This window comes from Dermacentor silvarum, chromosome 11 (genome assembly GCF_013339745.2).
Source record: "Dermacentor silvarum isolate Dsil-2018 chromosome 11, BIME_Dsil_1.4, whole genome shotgun sequence".
Taxonomy (NCBI): domain Eukaryota; kingdom Metazoa; phylum Arthropoda; class Arachnida; order Ixodida; family Ixodidae; genus Dermacentor; species Dermacentor silvarum.
Genome location: NC_051164.1, coordinates 49,214,657 through 49,236,590, shown reverse-complemented (window position 1 = coordinate 49,236,590; position 21,934 = coordinate 49,214,657). Strand labels below are relative to the sequence as shown.

Here is a 21,934-nt window from a genome sequence, read left to right as displayed (position 1 = left end):
CATCCAAAATAGCTCTGAAGGCCCGCCAGCACACTTATCAGGTGTATCGGTGCCCTTACTGTGACGAGAGAGGGCAGGTGCGTGCATGTATATTTAAGGAATACATACTATGTCCTGTGACTGTGGCCCTTTTCCACTCTTGGTATGCTTCCCGCAATACACTGCCTACGCTTGACCGCTTAACACCACTGCATTGCGGCAAAGCTGACTCTTGGGGACCGGCATTATGCAATGCTTAACCCTTGCCGTGCTTTCCCCACTTCGAAGCCAACGGCAAAGATGAGAAAGGTGCCATTGCTGACAGCGACGAATTCGTTCAATGAAAACCATTGCACTGTAGAGCAGGAAGCTCGTTAGGGAATGTCGAAGCAGCTAGGCCTAGCATTGATGTGGTGGCAATGATTGCCAGTTGTGGCTATGGCTGGATACGGCTGCTTATGGCAGCAATCTCGAACCAGCACTGTTAATGTGAGAGCACTGCTCCAAGGCTGCGAAATCATCAAATTGGTTGTGACTTTGATTAATGCCATTTCGGACCTACAATCGTGGCAAAAAGTTAAGAAAATTCAACACCTAAGGGCTTCTGCGTCTCAAATTTCAGATGCCCTTGTACATTGGCTCAAATGGTACATGGTGGTGCCACGAAAGCATCTGTATTATCGAGCATGTCCAAAAACTCTGTCTTTGACTGCACTATATCTTTCGTGCACATCAGGGTTCATCCCAGAAATTTTTGAGGGGTGGACACCTTGCGACCGATGAGGGGAAGGGGGTTAAACTCACAAATAAGCTTTTCTTTTTCTTTTTTTTTCCCTGATACAACTATTCAACAATTTTGCATGTTCAGGACATCGACACATAAACATTTATTCTACAACCACAATTAACACTTTCAGCCTCCTGTCGAGTTAAGTCCACCTTATCACCTTGACGAATGGATAGTCCTTGAAGCTAGGTCTTTCATATGATATACGTATGAGGCAGTCCAGCGACTCTTCTTTCACGAGGTTTCTTAGGCACATCTTGATAAGCTTCAGCACAAAGAAATGTCTCTCATGAAGGTACTAACAAGCTTCATCACTGCAACATGTAAACAAATTTCCTTATTTTGCGCAAGTCATGTCTTGGTCACTGTTAGGCAGCAGTTAAGACAAAAGAAATGCGAGCCACTGATTAATTTTACCGCAATTGGCAAATGTTGCTGGGACAAAGAAATGCAAAGAAATGTGCAGCTTGCCACTGTATGCAGTGGCAAGCTGCACATGCATGCATGCAAACAGGTGAACTAGCAATCTAAATCTGCATCAGCCGATAGCAGTGCTTCCTGTATGCACGTGATAGCATAAGGGTAATGCTAGATTTTTATTTTTTGCTTGCTTCTATTGCTTTTATGTTTGCGCTGAGAAACATGGCACTGCAGCTATCTGAAGCTCCGACCTCTCTTCTTTATTACAGCACCAAGATGACGGTATTGCATCAACAAAAAGTTGTGTAATCTTCGGTGTGATGGCACCTACCAAACCCCATTTTCTACCCCATCTCTCTCAACAGCATACTCGAAAAAAGCGATTTTCGCAAATTTTACTGTATATATATTTTTTTAACATTACCCCACATTATAAAAAAGCACCTGAGGATCTTGGGGGAAAAAAAAGAAGTGGAAATTTTGGCCAAATCAATCATTCTAATTGCTGCAACTTCAAAAGGGGTGAACGGTCAATTGGAGTAATGGGCAGGCCCACCCTGGGAACCATGGTGCACATTTATGCCATAAAAATTCTTTTGACAGTGGTTGTTAGACCGATAGCAAAAACTAGCGTAGGTGTTTTAACCTTAGGGTGTCCAGTTTTGTTAGAGGTGACACACCCCCAGCATTGTTTTTCTTTTTTATTGAATATTATCAAATCAGCACAATGATTTAATTTTGGTTATGCAGAAATTATTTTTAAATGGCACGGATAATGACAAATGCTCTCTTGGTGCGGTCCTCACATTCCTATTTGACACAAAGAATAACACACGCGACAGACCAATAAAACGTAGAAACTTAATGGCACGTCGGTGATGCTGAGAGGGTTAAGTGCCCTTATTGGTAGCAGTGCACGCAACAAAACGATGCAACTATAAGAGCATTCACCCGGGCTCAGATCTCAAAGGCTGGCACACGGATCTCTCAGGTGCCACATACCTGCGACATGTAAAGCTGCGTGCCAGACGGCAGGAGTCGTTGTCGTTCCACGAGAAAGAGGTTGCACGAGACGTAGGGGTCGCAGAAGCCGACCTCAAAGAAGTACAGGCCTCCCAGGTGCCACTGGAAGAGGCAGTGGCGTGGTAGCTCGCCGAGAGACAGGGCCCCCACGTTCTGGCGCTTGTTGCTGGCGTCCGACTCGCGCCTCCTCACCGACATTGTGCTGCAGCCAGGAGAAACTAGTTATACTGCACATGCTACCGAAGGGAGCAGAGTTGAGCGTCTGTTTTCAACACACTCCTTGGGCTTCCCTTTGTCAAACGCAGTCAAGTAGTTCAAAAAGCAACCAGGCAATGCGGAGAAGCCAACTCAAAGGGACAAAAAAAAAAAGTATTGGCGAAGACAGCGTTACTTCCTAGTAACACTGCAGCTTATTGCACTTCCGCTCCGCACGCCACCAAGCAACGGGCCAACCATCACTAAGAAGTGAAGCAAAGTTGAACTGAGAATCTTGATAGTGTCGCGCACGCCAACCAGAGGGCACTACTATCTCTTCAGCTGTTCATTGGTCTGTATTGTTGTTAAAAGCAGCGATGCCGTCGCTGCCTGCCTCCTGCGTTCTTCGATGTCTGTACTGGTCGGTGTTTGCACCACATTAAAAGCTTTTTCTTGTTCCCAGAGTTGTCTTCTGACCCAGCAAGCCTTGCTCAGCCAAATGTAACAAGCCCCTTGTCTGGCAATCAATGCCCAGACAATTGCTTCCATAATTGGTCTCCATTTTAATTTTTTTATTTTGCTAGTTCAAGGCAAATTTATCACGATAAGTGCCTCTTCTGTTGTGTTTATCTTGTTCGCAGTTTTGTTGATTGGCGCCTGTTTCTACAGGTGGCACCATCACACCTGGGCTGGTAAGGATCCTGCACTAGGCTATGCATCAGCGCATGTTCAATGGAATATTTTATTTGTAGCCAAGAAATCATGCAATTGCTGTCCCTCAAATTGCTGTCCCTCATTTTAGGGGTGTGCAAATATCAAATTTTTGAGTACGAATACTTGGGTTAGAATAACGAATCCAATATCGAATAATGATACAGTCGAACCCGGATATATCAAATCTGAAGGGGATCACAAAAAGTTTGATATACAAGTTCTTCGATATATCAAATTAATATTTTATACAGAAATTTTCAAGGGAATTTTATAGCTGTTCCATATACACAACAGTTCGTTTTATGTGGGTTCGATACATCCGGGTTCGACAGTATGCCCATGTATTTATTAGCAAGTTGGTTAATTTGTTACGTTGGAACATTGCGATTACATTGTCAATATGAAAAAAGGGTACAAACTTTTTTAGGAGTGTATGTCTGCAATCTCAAAAAGAACGAAAATAATTTCATCTTTGCACTGTGCACAGCTGTGTTCGCTGCACCTGGCCTTCCAAAATGGCAGCAGTGTGCTGCGTAGAGTAGTCTGGCGCAACTGCCACGCAATGCCGTGACAAGCTCTTTCACCATCACGACACTTAACTTTTGGCAGCGCTTTGCCCTCTTGTCTTCTCCGCTGTGTTGCTTCCAGCGTGCTAGCAGAGACGAACCGAGAGAGGAAGCCGCGTATCGGTGCGATAACTCCACTCATAGTTAAAGGACTTGAAAATGTTTTGCGGCATGAGTTCGTGGGACGAAGTACGTAACTTTAATAGTGAGGCCATTCTATGACTACTTTAGAAAAGTGTTTCACGGCCCCTTCAAGCTCTCCTACTTTTTGAATGGGAAAAACCAAGCTTGGGTGCGAGGTGAAGCTTCATTTGAACCACACTAAAAGGAGAACCTGTGACAAGCGGATCTGAACATAGCATTTTGAATCTGAACATAGCAGGCAGAATTTTGGAAAAGCACTCAAACTAGAGGCTGCCCGTTGTAGCTCACCTGGATTTACGCGACGCGGTGTGCTTGGTCTGGATGGCCATGAATCCTAGGTTCTGTAGGTACTGGATGTATTCCTGGATGTAATGGCTGCACACCGTCATGTGCCACGTCTCCTCATTGGTGGACCGTCGGTGCTGCTTGGGTGATGACGGCTGCCCACCGCCGCCTCCGCCGCTTCCCCCCGAGGTGACGGAGGGCACCCCACTCGCACGGCGCATCCGCCGCGAGGCCGCGGCATTGGATGCATCTCCACCAATGCTCTTCTGGCTCCCGCCGGAGCTGTGTCGTGTGCGCTGCGTTTAGCATACAAATTACGTGAGTGCAAGTCGTCTTGTTCAAAAATAAGGCAGCACGGACTACAATAAAATGACATTTCATGGCCAATTTAAGTTGACTGGCATCAAGGTTTCCTTTCCGTGGTGATTCTTCGTTTGTCTTTGTCAACAATCGAACCTTTTAATGAAGTGACCTCGGACACAAAAATACCTTCATTATATCTAAAATTTCTTTTAAGCATGCCCACAGACACTAGCAAAAAAAAAAAAAAAATTGCGATCTGGTGTTTGCAAAAGAAATGCAAGTGGGGTACCTCCAAAGAGGCCAGCAAAGGGTCTCCTGTGGATTTTAATGGCCTGTCGGCATTTTGCCATGATGATACGAGGCACGCAAGCAACAATAAATTATGTACGCACGCTCTGAATCACCGCAAACCCACAACCATGTGATTGGTGTTATCACACGAGATCGGCACATTGGCTTGCTATCTGCAGTCCAACTAAGCTAAGCCGATGGGCACAACGTGCACGCTGTCGACAGGCTTTTTGTACATGGAGGGGACCGCACGTGGGTCCATACTCCACTACTACAGTTGTCAGTCTAGCTCGTGCATCTGATCTCACGCTCGTTCACTGGTAAGGTTTACAAGTGCGAACATATTGACAGTGAGCATCCCACAACGGCTGGCTGCACTGCTTAAGCCACTAGGCCTAACCAGCGCCGCTTCATTGGGAGTTGTTTCATGCCTAGTTGACATGGTGCCAATTTAGTGCATGGCCGCCACATTTGCGGCATGGCATGCATGGTTCATGCCAAGAACATTAATGGCATCTGAAATTGTAGTTATTGCTGTCGGATGGTTAGTTTCGAACGCTGTTCCCTCAGCACAGCAAGCCGATGCACTAACCATTCGACCACGGACTACTTAGCGACCAACGTAGGTGGGAAAACGGTTAGATAGAAACATATAATACAGACAAAGCAGCCGGAAAGAGCGTGAAATACCCCCAAAATGCTAAGGCATTAAAATGTAAATTTTCTCAACAATGGGAGAATGGCATCATCTATCTTGGTAACAGCTTAAGAAACACACTAATATTCATACACGCGCTCACACTAACACCCAAAAAAGGACCCCCCCATTTGAAACAAGTGCCAACTGTTCCATCACAGTGAAACATGGCAGGAGACTTCCTCGGCACTAATGTCTTGGTGCCATCCGTTGCTGTTTTGCCCCTGCAGTCACAGATGGCCCTGTCATCCATGGATCTCTCGGGCAATCCCTTTTTTTTATGGACTAAACAGACAATTACATCATCTAAACACGGTATTAAAAAAAAATGCCCAGGACAGCTACTACTTTAGCCAGACGAGTCACTTCTACCTGGCTCCATCCCTCAGGCAACATTCCGTAAGACACTATCCACCGGCCTCACCTGGCCGGCAGGTGGTTGATCATGTGCAACGGGGCAGTCGGACGGCAGGCCAGATGCAATGGCAGCCTCGAGGGTGTGGTCGCGCACTTGGGCAACCTTGAGCCGCCACGTTGGGCTGAAAAGCAGTGGCGTCAGGCAGTAGTGCACCAGGCGAGCTTCTTTCTTCACCTGGGTCAGCATCTTCTCCTGCAAGGGCACAAGAGATGGGTTCCAGCTGTAAAGACTACGCCCAAATTATTTAACCAGATGATGGCATAGCACAACATCATCATCTGCAGGATGTGCTCAACTTAAGCTCTTGCTTTGTTAAAGATTGCTCAAGTGAGTGGAGAGAATATTTGTGCCCTATGCTTTCCACTGACTCGATACTTGGTACTGTTAGAAAATGCTTACCATGACAAGAAGATTGGCACTGGTGCCCTTGTCGTCGTAGATGCGGTGGAATTCCACAAGTTCTGGAACAGAACATAGGCGGTGCTTTTACTAGCTATGTACTTATATTGCATCTGTAATGGTGCAGGGAGAAGCAACATCACACAGGTATCACCACAAGTGAAACTTACTCCTGGGCAGCAGGGGCTTTGGTTAATATGGTCCTTAATAGCCAATTACAGTATAGTCAACTTCCGTTAATTCAACTCCAGTTGACAAAATTTTTTGGTTAATTCGATCCCGACCAAAAGTCCCAGCATGAGCCCATACATTTTTATGGGCCCAAACTTTCGTTATTTCAATTACGAAATCGGCCTTCAATGAACAATTCAAACTTGGCTGGTCAGCACAAACATCCTATGCCTCACCTCAATGGTGACTCGAACGATGATTCTAATAGTGGCAGCGTCTGTCTTGGCAGTGCTTACGGTACAGTTAATGCGTCAAACAAACGTAATCTCCCATCAAGAACAGCCATCTTCGGACTGCAACAGGAACATTTTAAATGTGAAAACGGTAGCTTACAATGTATTATTACAGTATTTATCCAATACTAATGTGCACCTTTTTTTCCAAGAAAATTAGTCCGAAAATTGGCCACGTTGTTCAATTCATTATGAAACCAAACCCAGAACTGTGTCTGCAAGTACCTATCATCAGAGCCAGCCTAACCAGCATCATCACCACTGCCATCACAAGATGGCAACTATGGATGGCAACAGAAAAACTCGCATAGCTGGACGATGATGCACTGCTTTCAGTCTGTTTACGAAATCACATTCAAACGATAAAGTATTTTACATAGATAAGCTAGTTGCAACAAGTCGCGACACGTTATTGGCGATCCACAGGATTGCATGCATCGCAGGATGAATTAGCAAAGTGGTTAATCTAGGCATGGGCGCCATCCCGTTTGTCATATAAGTGCAGAATATCAAACATGGTACCGACCACATGGAGAATGACATGTTGTCCTTCTTCATGGTCGGCAATCAAGTGCTGTCTGAGAGTGATGACTATGGACATTAAGTCAGCAAATTTCTATTCTGTGAAGGCAAAGTTTGCTCGTTTCGTCTTTTTCTTATTAACAGATTCAGAAGCAGCTGCTGACCCAGGCCATATTTGAGGAACGCAAGCGTAAGCTCGCGGAAGCCGCAATAACAATGGCCCGCCCCCCCCCCCCCCCTATCTCAGGTCATTCGGGCCCCACTAGCTCGGAGCGCGTCAGTGTTTCATGCTGCTACGATTCACGCAACGCTTCACATTACGTAGACATCAGCTACAGTTGAGTCTGCCAAATTTTTTAGGGACTTCATATCGTACATTTTCCCGGTTAATAGATTTTTTTCTTGCGTTTCTTTTTTCAGGACATGAATGACGTTCTACTGTGAATAAGGTAATTACAAAAAGTGTGCACAAAAATTAGGCAGCTTCTAGGCACAGTGTGAACCAATGTTAAGCTAGGCATCTTGTGGGTAGCTGGCTATCTAGCCTTGTTTGGGGTTCCATGGTGTGGTAACAAGTGGCACAATGTGTTTGTGCAAAGCGAACAACGTGTTGTGCTGTCCTCCAGTTCCAACTGCACATCTGCACGGCGAGGTACAGAAGCATAGATGAGATGGGCACTCAAGACCTCTCTCTGTATTGTGTTGTGTGCTCGTTTCTTCAACTGAATTTGTAGCAACTATCCCGCTTCACCAATGTTGTGGAGTCACTGCTCACCCCTTCGTCGTAGTCCTCGCATCTCCTGCACCTGGCGCCCATGGCGGATCACGGGGTCGTCGCAGGTCGCGTACGGGGCCGCCTGCATGGGCGTCCTTGGCTTGACGCCCCGCAGGACCTGCCCAACGAGATTGTGCACTGCGAGCCTCGTCGCCGCAGCCGTGGTTTCCTGGTGCCGACTCGGAGGGTTGTGGCGCGAGATCATGTGGTCCAGGAAAGCCCACAGGTGGCTCGGCGTGCCGGATGTCGGTGTCTGCGTTGCCACAGCCATGCTGTGCAGCTGATGGCCAGTGGTTGCCTGCAAAGTTAAAATGAAGCCTTCTTTGTGGAGCAAGATGGGTTTTGACGATGTGGTGGTTGGACTGCGAAGGGGAAAGGGAAATGTGGCGAGGGGTGCGGTGGAGAGGTAAGGGATGTGCATGGCACGGAACTAATGGAATGGTTGCATCGGTGATGACGTTATCCCCACCGTGGCAGATGTACAGAAGCGCTTGGTTATGACAGATAGGATGCGCCTCAGTGGTTTGTGTCACATCTGCTTTTGGGTTAACATATTTTGTAACACTACAGAGATGGCTCCAAATGGAATGGCCCGTCGATCAGTGAAGAATGACTCAGCACGTGAAGCGGCTTTAGCCAAAGACTAAAAGCTCGACAGTGGCGAGAGGAAGCCAAGACAGTTGAACTTCGCTTACTTTGACAATCACCATTTCTTTTTAAATGTCTCTACAAACAACTTACGAAACACAACACCATGAAAACAAGGCAAGGTTTAATGCCTTGCAGCCTGCTTTCCCGTTTTCTCTGCCATTACTATATAAAGAAGCAGACAGGAAAGAAGAGGCGTTATATTGCCTCAAGCTACGTTACAATGATATTGTTTTCCCTATGACACTATTTCCACATAAGATCGCAATACCTTCCGTGATCAATCGTGTGTGCTTGACGCCTAAAATATTTTGGCACGTCTATGTGCTCACACGCTTTCTTAAAATATATGCTAGACTCCTTCTAGAATGTCTGTTTTGTCTGCAGAACACATAGGGGCTCTAATGGAACCTGCGAAATCACCAGGACCACCACATCCTGCTTCTTGGCAGTCACCTTTTGTGCTCTACTGTGCAGCCAAGCCTGCCTACAAGGACAAAGATGACTGTAGAGAAGCGGGATGTGATGGTACTGGTGAATTGCCAGGTTCCACCAGAGCACCTACGTGTTCTGCAAATGGGTATCTAGTACTGCACGGCACCTACAACTGCGTGGTCAGTTGCACAAAGGGTTTCAGAAGTGGACAGTTTACATTGTGTCAAGGATTGTGTTACTGCTTTGTCCAAAGGAAACGAGAGTTCAGTAAGCGACTTTTGTATCTTGGTCTCGGTGTGTGTCACTGTTTGCGCCTGAATATCCTGAATATATATCAACTAGCCTAGCTCAGCTGTCCACCCTTCTGAAGTTCTGCCAAAAGAGTTATCTTCACTGTGACAAAGACAAGTCCCCTTGTCGAAGTGCTGGATGCCACTTGGGGCTTTGCTTCTTCAACCACTAACAGAATAGAAGGTGATTCAACTGTTGTCCCCATCTTTCACTGTTTTCATGAATCACAACCGACCAGCCCAGCAATGGTTTAGCTGACCTGCTGCTGCTGCTGCTGCGGCTGCTGTCGCAGGCATGGAGAGGCGGTGCTTGCCGATGGTTGATGGAAGAACAGCCCCATCTTCTGTACAGCGATGCTGCGCAAGAAGTCGTTACGCAGGTCCTGCCACTCGACCAAGTGGCCCAGCAGTTTGAAGAGCTCCTGGCCCTGGTCGGAGGTCCAGTTGTACAGGTAAAGGGTCAACTGCGACAAACATAGCGAGGTGGAAAGATTTTCCTTACTTCAGGGTCAAAGCAGTGCAAAGAGCACCAAAAGTTATAGGAAGAGAAGTGTGTGTGTAAGACCATGTTAAAGTCATGGTGGAGAGGGATGCTCTGAGGTTAAATTATGATAAAAAAAATTGAAGAAATGTGACACGAAGGAATGAGACATTACAGTCATAACTAAGATGCTTATACAAGATAATAAACTTAATAGAGAGGAAATAGCAATAATATCTCAAAAATATAATTTTCAAAGAATAAAGCTTTTTATAAATTTTCAGCCCAAGAAGCCAGCATCTGCTTTCAACAAACTTCCACTATTAACAAACAGTATTGTTACTCTCAGCAGAGCTTTTCTTTCAATTTTTTTTTTCCGAAACGCAATAAAATTACAGTCCTGTTTTGCTGTCCTCTGTTTTTGGACGCTGGTAGCTAAAAAATGGCAGTTTCCTTCAACGGCAAGATTATTGGCTGGCCGGTTCCCCGCACTGCCGGTGGCACAAACGTTGGCTACAGCTTTTCACACAAAAAAGTGTTCGGTAGAATAAACTGATGTCTTAATATGTTCTATTGCAACAAGCGGTGACCACTGTCAAACCACACCTGCAGCACGAACGAGAGCCGTGGTACGAGGCAAGTTCAACGGCTCTCGTTCAACTCGGAGCCCACGTCTGGCCGCCGTTGCACTCCACGCAAGACTGCTCAAATGCATCATGCAGTCGTTGGTGGTTCTTAGTGCAGCGTCGTATGTTTGAAGTGAAACTGGTTAGGCCTAATGGTAACTTCGGCACATAGAGACAACAGAGGGCGGCAGTGAGCCGCTTGCGGAGGTGACCCGAAAACTATCTTTTCGACTGAAGTCTGGTAGCTAGCTGGGCGAGCCAGTACATCTGTATTATTTCTTACAGCGCGAACGAATCAACAGAGACAACAGTGTGCTGCGCAACGTCTTTTGGACATTGCTCGGCACGCCATTCTTAGAAGCTTTCCGATAGTGTGTTCTTTAGGAAAAATTGCTTTTTCACACAAGTAGTTGCGTGCAGTGCAGTGCCGCACGCACTCATCGCTGCAGCAAAGTACATTGTATTTACACCATCTAGACAAAATCTGCCCCCAAATTTGTCCGTTGTACTCTATAGTTCATTATAACCAGGTCCGTTGAAGGCAGGATTTGTTGCATTGATAATATAGGCTGACCAAACTAAGTGATAAGGATGGTCTGTTATATCTGAAAGTATGTTATATGCAGTATGGTGTAATGGGTGCGGACTGTACAACATATTTCTTTTGTGTTATGCATTCATTTGTGTCCACCAGCTTCTTTACATGTCATTTTAATGCTGGGCACCATGCTGAAGATGCTAAAGCTGTTAATGGTCACTGATTAATGGTGCTAAGCTGTGAATGGTCGCTCATACTGATAAAGGATAACAGATGTTAACTATTAACGGCCGCTGATAAAGAATATTCACTGATAATGATGCTAGGCTGTTAACGGTCACTGCCATTGATAAAGAATAGTGACTTTACTTAGCTGTTAATGGTCCCTGACAATCATCACCGTTAAACAATAATGAATAGTTCAGCTGTTAAGGGTCACTGATAATGATTCCAAGCTGTTAATGGCCACTGACACTGACAAAAAATAATGAATTGATTTAGCGTTCCCCCCTGCTTAGTGTGTGTATAAACAAGCAAACTCACAGATTTGTCCTCAACTCGCAAGAAGAGTAGCCGCTGCCTGGGTATCAACGCTGGCTGCCGAGTTTCCCCAGCATCGGCCCCAGCAGTGACGGCGTTTTTGGCCTTCTCTGGCGGTGCGACGATGGTTGGTGGCACTGATGATGGCGTGCTCGGCGTTCGGCAGAGGGCAGGTGTGTCAAGAGATGCTGTCACTGGCAGCATGTGCGGCTCGAAAAGCTGAGTGGACTTGTGGCCTGTATTAGGAAATGTGAAATTACATAGTTTTTAATGTTCCGAAGCTTCACAGTGGGCCGCGAAGAATGCCACAGCAGAAAGTTTCGGATTAATTTTGACTACCTCGGGTACTCTAAAGGGCCCCTCACCAGGACGTGTCAAAAAGCTTTGGTTAGGCAGTTGAACCTTGACATAATAAACGCGGATCTAATGAAGCAAACTTAAAACGTTTTCTGCCAATAGCAGCATGTAACATAGGTTTCCCACCTTTACAAAGGAAAAAAGAAACGGCACTGTAAATGACGGGAGGGGAGATGTGTTCTTTTTCTAAAATATACTGTAGAAGAAAATACAGAACAAAAAGAAAAAGTGCAATTTCGCCAGAAAGGCGAAGCATTGATAACGATAGTAAAGTATTAGACAACTACACAAAGAATGAGTCGTGGTTTTATCGGCCATATTAGCTGCAGTAAACATTCGCCTATTGCAGAGCATGTTGCTAGAAGAACAAACAAAAAGCAGCTTGACAATTGGTAATTGTATATGCTTTACTTTTGGCATACTGCCCACAACATTCTGGCCTCACGAGATTGAATATGCCTCAGCAGCAAAAGTACCTACTGCGCTCCTGCACTCAAATGAGAGAATAAAAAAACCCTTTGCAGATATTAAATTATGGGGCTTTACATCCTAAAACTGCGCAGTGGGTTATAAGAGACACCGCCATAGTGGATGGCTCCAGATTAATTTTTACCACTTCGGGCATGTTCCAATCCTGGCCAGCATCATAGGACAGTCTATGCAGACAGCTCAGATAGCTTCGAGCCCAAGTAATGAAATACGTCCGGAACTGTCTGGAAGACATCTCCGAGACGTGATGTCACCTCGCGGTTACAAGAAAAAGCTAAGCACATATATAGTAGAATCTCGTAATTCGAACTCCAAGGGGACCGGAAGTTTATTCTAATAAAACAGCACTCGGACTAAGGAGAGCCATTTTAAATACAGCGCCCAATCAACTGTACGGTACAGCGCACAAAACCAAAACCGTCACTGGGCTGGCATTGCAAAAGTCTTATCTTTCCTCCATCAGCGCGCGATCAAATGTGTCAGAAGAAGCGTAGGCTCCGAATGAAGTCCAAGTGCTTAGAGAGGAGGGCAGGCAGGTTTATAAGTGTGTGGTAACATGATCAAGCATGCACTGGGGGCTCTTTTGTGCTCCTTTTAAGCTGAACGGAAAAGGAGGGCATGCATCGCTTCGGTACGGTCTCGGCTGCTGGCGCGTTTTTCCTCGTGGGATATTACGGTATCTAGTGACACGACACATCGATCCTGCGGTTCGGATTTGTCAGAAAAGCAGTCCATGGGAGCAAGAAATATTGCTCGAAATAACCGTTGCGCAGTTTTTGGAGTTCACAAGACACTCGCAGGACACCCGTTGATTAAATTTACTTTGGACAGTTGCTGCTGATCATTGTTGCTAATGATCGCTAATACCTGGTATAATCGTGGAATTGATAATGTTTGGGGTGTTACAAAATAACAAGTCTAATATGTTCTACCTGTGGGTTGGCTCATTAACACACAGAAATATGGCCAAACGTATCTACAATATTTTTCACTGCAATGTTCGCTACGGTATCAGAAATGCTCGAACAATTCTTGTCATGCCAGCATAAATCAAGCAGGTTGAAACTGCCACACATCACTTAAACAGAAACTTCTGTAATAACTTGATACAGAGTGGTGAGCATGCCTGTATCTAAGCTAGGTGGTCGATAAGCTGCTCCAACAAACAAAAAAAAAAGCAAGCAGACCAGTAACTCTTTCTCACTATACCCAAGCCTTTCAAATGCTTCACCTAAAACTTACATACACAACCTTACATACAAAGCATGTATGTGTATGCTGTGCCAGCTCTACTGCAACACCTTCACTCTGCACAATGCATCTGTACGCCATTGACGGCGACCACACCACTGCACAAAATCCGTTCTGGAACTTTCCTATACAGTCTTAGTGTAAATTAAAGTGTAAATTAAATGTGTAAATGAAACGCCCGACAAACAAAATTGCAAATTGGCAGCTTGATCACTCACCTTTGGTCGTCCGGTTGTTCTCAAGGTAGGTGGACAAGCTTGAGATCCCCATGAATGCCTTCCACTGGGCCATGTCTCGACCAACGACAATGAAGCACCGCTGGCTGCCAGGAACAGCTGTTTCAGCGTACTTCTCCGGAAACTGGGATTGTGGCCACAATTACAGCAATGTTACCGCAAGGTTACAGTTACAAATGCACAATGACACTAATTACTTATATATCGTATCCAGATATTTTTGAGCTATTGTGCCTCTTCAACAATGAAAGATGCCCCATAAATTCCTATAAAAAGCAGCTCTTTAACACTGTTAGCCCTTTCCTATGTTTCGCTCCTCTGAAACCTTCCATAATATCTGTGACAATGGGAAGTGCAACAGTGCTGAATATGACTGCGAGAAAGAAGCGGGCATACAGCTGTAAGGAGGAGTGTATTTACAGTAGCAATTGCCGCATTAGACAGCAAGGTAGTCTAGCCAACGGTAACCGTTTTGTTGTCTGCCCCATTCCATCGTCCACGTCCCTTTCGCACCAATGTGTACACCAACACTGGTGCATTTATTTGAACGGCTGAAATAAAATCATCATCATAGACCAGCCAGCAAAGAAGATACAGTAAAACCTCGTTAATTCTACCTTCATTGGTTTGGGAAAATCGGATCATTCAAACTCGTCCTCTGGTCCCGGCAGGGATAAGCATTATTTATTGGAATCAAACTCTCGTTAATTCGGACATATTTAGTCACACACCGGTTATATCCGAACAACTCTCCGAGCTTGGCAAGCGCCGTAAATGTGAGATGCAAAAAGGTAAAAGCAGCACTAGCGACAAATGCAAATGAAGCAGCGGAGTCTGCATTGCCATAGTCATCAGCGAGAATCGTGTGCAAATGACAGGAACGGCAGAACGCTTATTTGTGCTTTTATAGCCTTTATTAATTGCACCGAGCCGCACTTGTCGAAGGTCCAAACCGAACGAGGCTGCCCGAGCTCTCGTGAGTTAGCCCATTGGTTATCGCGAGAGCAAGCAGCATAGCTGCGGGAACTTTTCTCAGCGGCGTGTTGCGGGAGCCTTTGCTTTCGCAGCAACGTGCTACGGGTGCCCCTGTCTGTATTTTCGCCCTTGGTGCGGGAGACCCGGGACCGGGCGTTTGTGCAGTGTTGGATGCCACCGGAGACAATAAACAGTTTCCATCAACTCATGGCAATACTGTGTTCTCTAGCATGCGTAGCGCTCGGTAGCCCCTTTGCGGCCTGAGCTCGCGTGCAGCGGCTCACTAGAGGCAACGGCTGACACAGCCCTGTGGCTCGCTAAGCTCGAACCCACGGTGATCAGTTCTCCTGTGAGACCCGTAGACTCAATGCAATCAATTGCTGCAATGCGTAATGTCCCAGACACAGCGGGAGCTGTCAAGGATGAAGAGCACCGGCTACATTGTGATGGACAGACAGCGACCATCTCACTGGCGAAAAAATAATCGGATTATGTGCATGGCACTCAAAAGCATGTCTTGGATGAAGATGCGTGCCGTGGCAATGCCGCAAAGAAAGTAGCAAAGCCTTGCAGAAGCTGCAAATCGGCGAGATTTGCAGCTTCTGCAAGGCTTTTGTGCAAAATAGAGACAATTTCCTATTCATTTAGGAAATAAAAGCATGTTGACGTAGTAAGCATTTGTTTGTTTTCTTGATAGCCTCGATAATTTGACTTTGTTTAATTCGGTCATTTTCTTTTCGGTCCTGTGAAATCTGAATTAACGAGGCTTTACTGCAGAAAGCACACTGAATAGTTACAAGAGAAAGCAAGTGACCTATTATGCAAGAGCATAGGTACCATGCTGCACGCAGTGGAATAACATCTGACTCAAATGTTTGCAGCAGCATTGTCTACTGGTACAGAACTTCTTTTCACAGTGTTCATAAAGTGTTTCAGTTCCCCTTAATATACACTAATGGCGTCAATTATTGGTGCTGAGCCAACTTGCCAGAACTAAAGTTACCCTTAAAAAAAGGTTGCGCGACTTGAATTACCCGTCACCACACAGCCACAGTGAAAGTTCATTAAGCTCACCATGGCATGCTTAACGAGCGGGTTGATGTGGATGAATTCTGTGGGCCGGCTTGGGCGCCTCGTGCCTTCCTCTGTGAACATGGTGAGCGATATTTCAGGCGCCAGGTTCTTGAGGCCATTCTGGAACTCCTTCAGGATCAGCGGGACTGCCCGTCGAGCCTTGACGGTGCAGCGATGCACCACCAAGCTGGGGACGCCTGACCAAAGAAATAAATCAAGCATGAAAAAAAGTGGAAGAACGAAAAGTGCGCAGATCCAATGCACACTTCGGAATCTGTAAAGCACATTTCGGAATCTTTCGTGAAGCAGTTAAGTAAATGCTTGTGGGGAGCACATGCACCCACCTTCTCCCGCATACTCTCGTCTTCACATGCGCAGGTTGTGGACACATGGGGAGTCGGCGCAGACACAAGAGAAAGGCACTTTGCCCTCTCCCGGTACTCGCTTGCCTCTCGCGACTTGCACATGCTCGTGGGAAAAGGGAAGGTATCCGACAGGCAAGGAGGCGATTCTCCTCGCGAAAGGTAAAAAGGCATAAAAGAGCGCCACCCGGGGAGACCGACTCTCTCTGGCGTCCCTACCTCGAACGGATTTACCCGCTGCAACCCGTGAGAGACCTCGCTTGCGTGACTACCACACGCAACGAGGCAAGCCTATTTATTCCTTATTACAGAGTGGACTTCCCTCTGCGAGTGTGCCGTATTGCCAGCAGTAATAAACGTTGCTGAGTTGACTCCCTCGTCGCCTTCTTCGCCCGAACCCTACGTAGCTGCGATTGCACGCACTACGGGTTGGGGAGTACGACGGAACGACTGTGTGTAGCTAGATACGGAGCTTGCCTTCAGCCATAGCCTCACGCAGAGTGTACCCCCACATGCTGCAAAACTGTTCATCTTCTGCACAGAATTTTACAGCACAGCGATTACGTGTCTGTCCAATAAGATGGCAAAGCACAGAGACCCCCACCATGGGACCCACGCGAATGCGCATTACACTGTCTCTGAGATTGGCCCACTTCGCTACAAAACTGTCTCCAGGGTCAGCCTTCACTCTAGTGACAAATTGGCCTCAGGGAAAAAATCACGCTGAAGCCTGGGGAGAAAAAAAAAAAAGGCGTAGAAAGCTACGCTTTAATAAAGAAATTATCCGCTTTAAGGTGTACATTTGTTGCAGCGAGGATATTTAAGGTAACATTCGTTGTTTCACAGCATAATTCTGTAGATAATTTTTTCACTTAAAATTTCACTTAAATTTCACTTAAAGTTTCTGGTACGAGGGCCCAGATAGACAAGGCTGTTCATAGTGAAGAACAGCTTGAAGGGAAAAGGCGCTGGCCAATGACGACAGTGACGACAATGAAAACAATGAAGTGAGCGGCCAACGGTAAGCAAGTCCTACGAGTGAAGCACACCCAATCATCGATTCAGTTTCTTGAAGTAGGTGCCTCAGGCCTTCCTATGATAACTTAGCTTAAGAGGATGCTTTAGTTCGGGGCCAACTTCGATTTCCCCATTCGAATAGGTTCGAAAGGCAGAAATGCTCTCATTAGACAAGTGGGAAACCAATTTAAAAGAAAGTTTTAAAATTAAGCTGAGAAGCTGAATTCTAAACCGTAGGAAGCAGAACTTTGATATAGTACATCACGGTTTTAACAAAAAATTGCAATAAATTGAGAAGATCAAAAAAAAAAAAAAAGAAAAAGAAACTGAAGCTTAAAGTTTACAAATTTGTAACTATGCACAAAAAAACATATCAGAGTTCTGTAAGCTGCATCTGATAGAGCACCTGAACCAGACAAATGCATTTTATCCAACGAAATTATGTTTACCAAGAAATATCATCATCATCATCAGTCTATATTTATGTCCACTGCAGGATGAAGGCCACTCCCTGCGATCTCCAATTACCCCTGTCTTGCGCTAGCTGATTCCAACTTGCGCCAGCAAATTTCATAACTTTATCACCCCACCTAGTTTTCTGCCATCCTCGACTGCGCTTCTCTTCTCTTGGGATCCACTCTGTAACTCTCATGGTCCACAGGTTATCCATCCTATGCATTACATGGCCTGCCCAGTGCCATTTTTCCCTCTTAATGTCAACTAGAATATTGGCAATCCCTGTTTGCTGTCCATACTCTGTCCAGATTGACCATACAGGGTCCAAGCCTTCAGTCACCGTTTTGCATTGGTCATACAGGAGAGGAGTGCGGGGTCTGGCACGGCACCAGCACTATTGCTCACTGCTACCTGAAAGGCGACGCTGTCCCATTGCCTAAGTGGTGCGGGAGGTGTAGAAAATAGACAACAGCCCTCGGAAGAAACAGCGGTACGAGCGGTGCGATCCAGGCTTACTTCGAGAGGCTTGGCTCAGCCCACTGCGGAGTCAACGCAGCCGCCGGTCTATGCTATGCCGCTTCAGATGGTGTGGAGAAACTGCACTTGAGGAATTAGTACCGTTTTCGAAAGCCCGAGCAATCGATTCGGTGAGTGGGCGTGCAGATTTCTCATATCTTCCTGAAATGGAGCAGTATGTATCAGGGTTTGCCTCTTGGCGCAGCTTGGCGCAATTGGCGTACTGGTAGTATCACTGCACAGCATGGCTTACACCAACATAGACATTAATAAGGACTTACTGCACGAAATACAGTTTCAAAACAAGTATTGATATTGAATGTATGACATATGCAGGGGTGGCAATGCCCACAGTCATTTTGTAGCAATTTTCGGAGCAGATAGACTTTCATTCTGGAAAAGATGTGAGCAGACAAATTCTGATTTTCGAGCAGTCTGTAGCACATATATTATTGGAGCAGTCTATACTGTGCAAATTTTAATTTAGTGCTTTATTATAATTAAGTGGGGGTAACATCCACAAAAACCTTGCATTTTGCAGCATTAAAGAAATGTTTAAGTCTCCGACACTATTTTTGTATTAAGTACTGGTGAAGTGACTAGCGGTGCTTTTCAACAGAAGTTGTGAAGAAGCTCGGGTTAGTGAACACCACAGTGGCTTTTCAAAGGCATTTCTAGGCAATGTGACAGCACCAACTCAAATCAAGATTCTGCATGCAAACGACTTCGCTTTGCCACTCACTAGGAGCCCCTAGACATCCGGAGTCCTGATAGAGTGATTGGGTGTGAGCCACCTGAATAAGCCAAAGGGGGCAACATTCCTCCTCTCTTGGACTCTCCTTCTTGGAGTTCCCTCCTCGTCACACGTTATCTTCCTTCGCCATTCACCCTCTCAGTTTTCAATTTTTGATTGCGGCGAGCAATAGCGCTACGCAGCAATGCGATCAATGTGATATCAGGATTCGCTATCACCGCGATCGTGGGGATGTGCATCACGATCAAGAGCAACTGTCATGGCGCCGGCACGAGTAAAAAAAAAAAAGAGAAGAAAACTGCTGCCGGCAGCGCGCAGGCGCTCACCTACGTTTTTGCAGACACAACGCCAGCACAACCACGTGACTCCGCTGAACCAACCTGCGGCAGCCTTGCTGGCGGCTCAGGCGCCAAGATAACCAATGACATAACGCCCTGCACCGCACCGGCGGTCTTTCGATGATGCTCGCCAAAGCCAAAGCTGCCAATTTGGCACAGTGTGGCGAAGTTTTAGTCATTGTTCCGCTTTCGGTGCAATGTGGTACAGTGATTTGCTTGAGCATCAGAATGGTGCAATCGGCGCAGGATTCCCACGCCTGCATACGAACGAACCAAACTAGAAGTTATTTGTTTTTATACACAAGTTGAGAGGCTTGGAAGTTTTTCGGAGGCTTGCGGCGGAGGGAAAGGGAGAATAGTGTTACCTTGAAACTTGTTTAGGAGCTTAGTTACATCTTCACTATATAGTGGTGTCACTTACGGATTTGAACACCGCCTTCAAGAAACCCGTGGACACCGTGCTGAAACATGGCGTTGAGCTTCTTGCTGCTGCTCGAGGCCCAGTTGTCGGATGCAAGAAACTCCGCTTCCATGGAACGCATGGGGCCCTTGGCGCTACCAGGCGGCAGAGACGGTGCAACATCGGCAAACAGTGAATCGGAGAACTGGAAGGAAAAAAAAAATGGCAGTCATCATGTGCCAGTGCGTTTGAAACTCAACATAAAGAACACTAAATAACAAATTATACATATATAACAAAGTAAATCTAAAGCTTCTCTTGATATTAACGTGTAACGAATACATATATGCTCATAACGAATATCGGATACAATTGAACCCGACTGTATCGAACCTGTTTGCATCAAATGATCCCCCACATCGAACAATTTCTGAACACCATAAAGTCACAATGAGAATATATAGCAAAAACTATGCTGACGTTGAAGAAAAATAGCAGCCACCGTCGTTGTATCGAACTTCAAACAGCATAAAACTGACCCAGAAGTTGCCTTTTCCACACGGCGGCCAGGTAAGCTGCCAACACCCTTTCAGAAGAAATAATTTAGCCTAGCTGTGCCCGAGTGGTTCTACTGCATTATGGCCGGGCACCCTCCCCTATAAAAGATTATCCTGATCTGCCTGGCAGTGCTTGCTCACACAGCCAATCAGTTTATTGTCATCATAACTTCCTTTCCTGCATGTTTGTGGCTTGCAAAGCTTCACGCCAACGTTTTGTTGCATTGCTTTTTCATGTGTTGCCGTCATTTGTTGCCTTAATTTAACCTGAATTACTATTGATTAGGCCAACTATATTTAACCTACATTAATTTTATTTAGCCTCACTATTGTTCATTATCCTCAATTGTCATTATGCTTATGTAATTTCGTTGTAATTAATATCCATTAGGCTTCTTTACCTTTCATTAGTCTTTAGGAGTCTTATTTAGGTTGGTTTAAACAATTTCATCGTAATTAATCTTATTAACCTTTTGTTAACCTTAATTACTCTTAATACGTTTTCAGTGCTCACTATATATGGTCATAATCATGCATCTCAGCAGCAAAGCGTAGTCATAAGGCATTCCCATATATACCCCCATAGGACCCCTCTTATACCTATGGAGCGCATCAAGTCATGCTTTACAGACAGATGGACGGACAGATTTCCAAGAAAAGTAGCCCTAGAATGAGTATGCACTAAAATTGAACGAAAGGAATCCTCTTGTTATATTGGAACAAGAGTGACTGCCGCTAGTGCCTCTGGGAAGGGCAACCTGCTTCAAATGATACAAACACATCAGGACTTTTTGCTGGGTTAGTTGGTTCATCTTATTCCATAATGTTAAGACGCAACCAAGGAGGGAAAAAAAAAAAAAAAAAAGATCACGACAGGAAAGACGCTCTTTTCCTGTCCTGATCCTCTTTTTTTTTTTTTTTTTTTCGGCCTTGGTTGCATCTTAACACTACGGGATACGATACGAACACGTACTCACATTGAACTCAGTTGGGTTTTCCTTGGGCGATTTGACTTTTTCAGAGACATCGGGCACGGAAGAAGACATCTCCTTGCCCCGGGATGCGAACATGCCGAACAGGAAAGGCTTGTCCCGTGCTTGTTCAGCAAGGACACGACCTGTTCTGCGCACTGCAATCAGTAGAAATGATTAGAAAGTGCAGCATGAACCTCACACAAAACCTTGTGCTCTAAAGCGACATACCACAGTCTACCAGATCTCACTGTATGCAATGTGCATCTGATTGCGACATAAGTTTTCAAGACGCAGAAGCAACAAAAAAAGTTAAATTGGTTTACAGCGTTTCCACTCAGCCTTAAATTAAGAGGTGCATTGTCGCAGCAGCACATACACTAAACCATTCACTACACTTTAGATGCATTTGCAGTGAAAAAAATTTAACTTGTAAGGGTGTTTAAATAGTGAAATTTCCAATACGCCTCACTTCTTTATAGCTTGCCCTGAGCACATGCCTTTTAAAAGATGTATACAGACTTCATTAACGATGACTTACTTTTAGACAAAGCATGCAAGCAGCAGAAAACTTTGAACAGTGACATGCAACACATTATTTTTAGACCCACAGTGACTGCGGTTGCCAATTCTGTCTGCCT

The 21,934-nt window shown here is 45.5% G+C and overlaps 1 protein-coding gene across 4 annotated transcripts in view; it reads right to left on the bottom strand.

Annotated features, from left to right (window-relative positions):
• The window catches only part of LOC119433727 (KICSTOR complex protein SZT2), a 235,877-nt gene that overhangs the window by 29,485 nt on the left and 184,458 nt on the right, over nucleotides 1-21,934 (bottom strand). For all 4 annotated transcript variants that reach the window (XR_007464166.1, XM_049658168.1, XM_049658169.1 and 1 more), the window contains 11 exons: nucleotides 21,300-21,451; nucleotides 19,787-19,970; nucleotides 15,923-16,119; nucleotides 13,856-13,997; nucleotides 11,544-11,776; nucleotides 9,616-9,819; nucleotides 7,983-8,280; nucleotides 6,222-6,283; nucleotides 5,829-6,014; nucleotides 4,117-4,409; nucleotides 2,189-2,411 (listed from right to left, as the gene is read on the bottom strand). Coding sequence is in view for 3 of the 4 variants with exons in the window: in XM_049658168.1 (XP_049514125.1) it covers nucleotides 2,189-2,411; nucleotides 4,117-4,409; nucleotides 5,829-6,014; nucleotides 6,222-6,283; nucleotides 7,983-8,280; nucleotides 9,616-9,819; nucleotides 11,544-11,776; nucleotides 13,856-13,997; nucleotides 15,923-16,119; nucleotides 19,787-19,970; nucleotides 21,300-21,451 (2,174 nt within the window). In the remaining variant the exon portion in view is untranslated. The remainder of the gene's footprint in view (nucleotides 1-2,188; nucleotides 2,412-4,116; nucleotides 4,410-5,828; nucleotides 6,015-6,221; nucleotides 6,284-7,982; nucleotides 8,281-9,615; nucleotides 9,820-11,543; nucleotides 11,777-13,855; nucleotides 13,998-15,922; nucleotides 16,120-19,786; nucleotides 19,971-21,299; nucleotides 21,452-21,934) is intronic.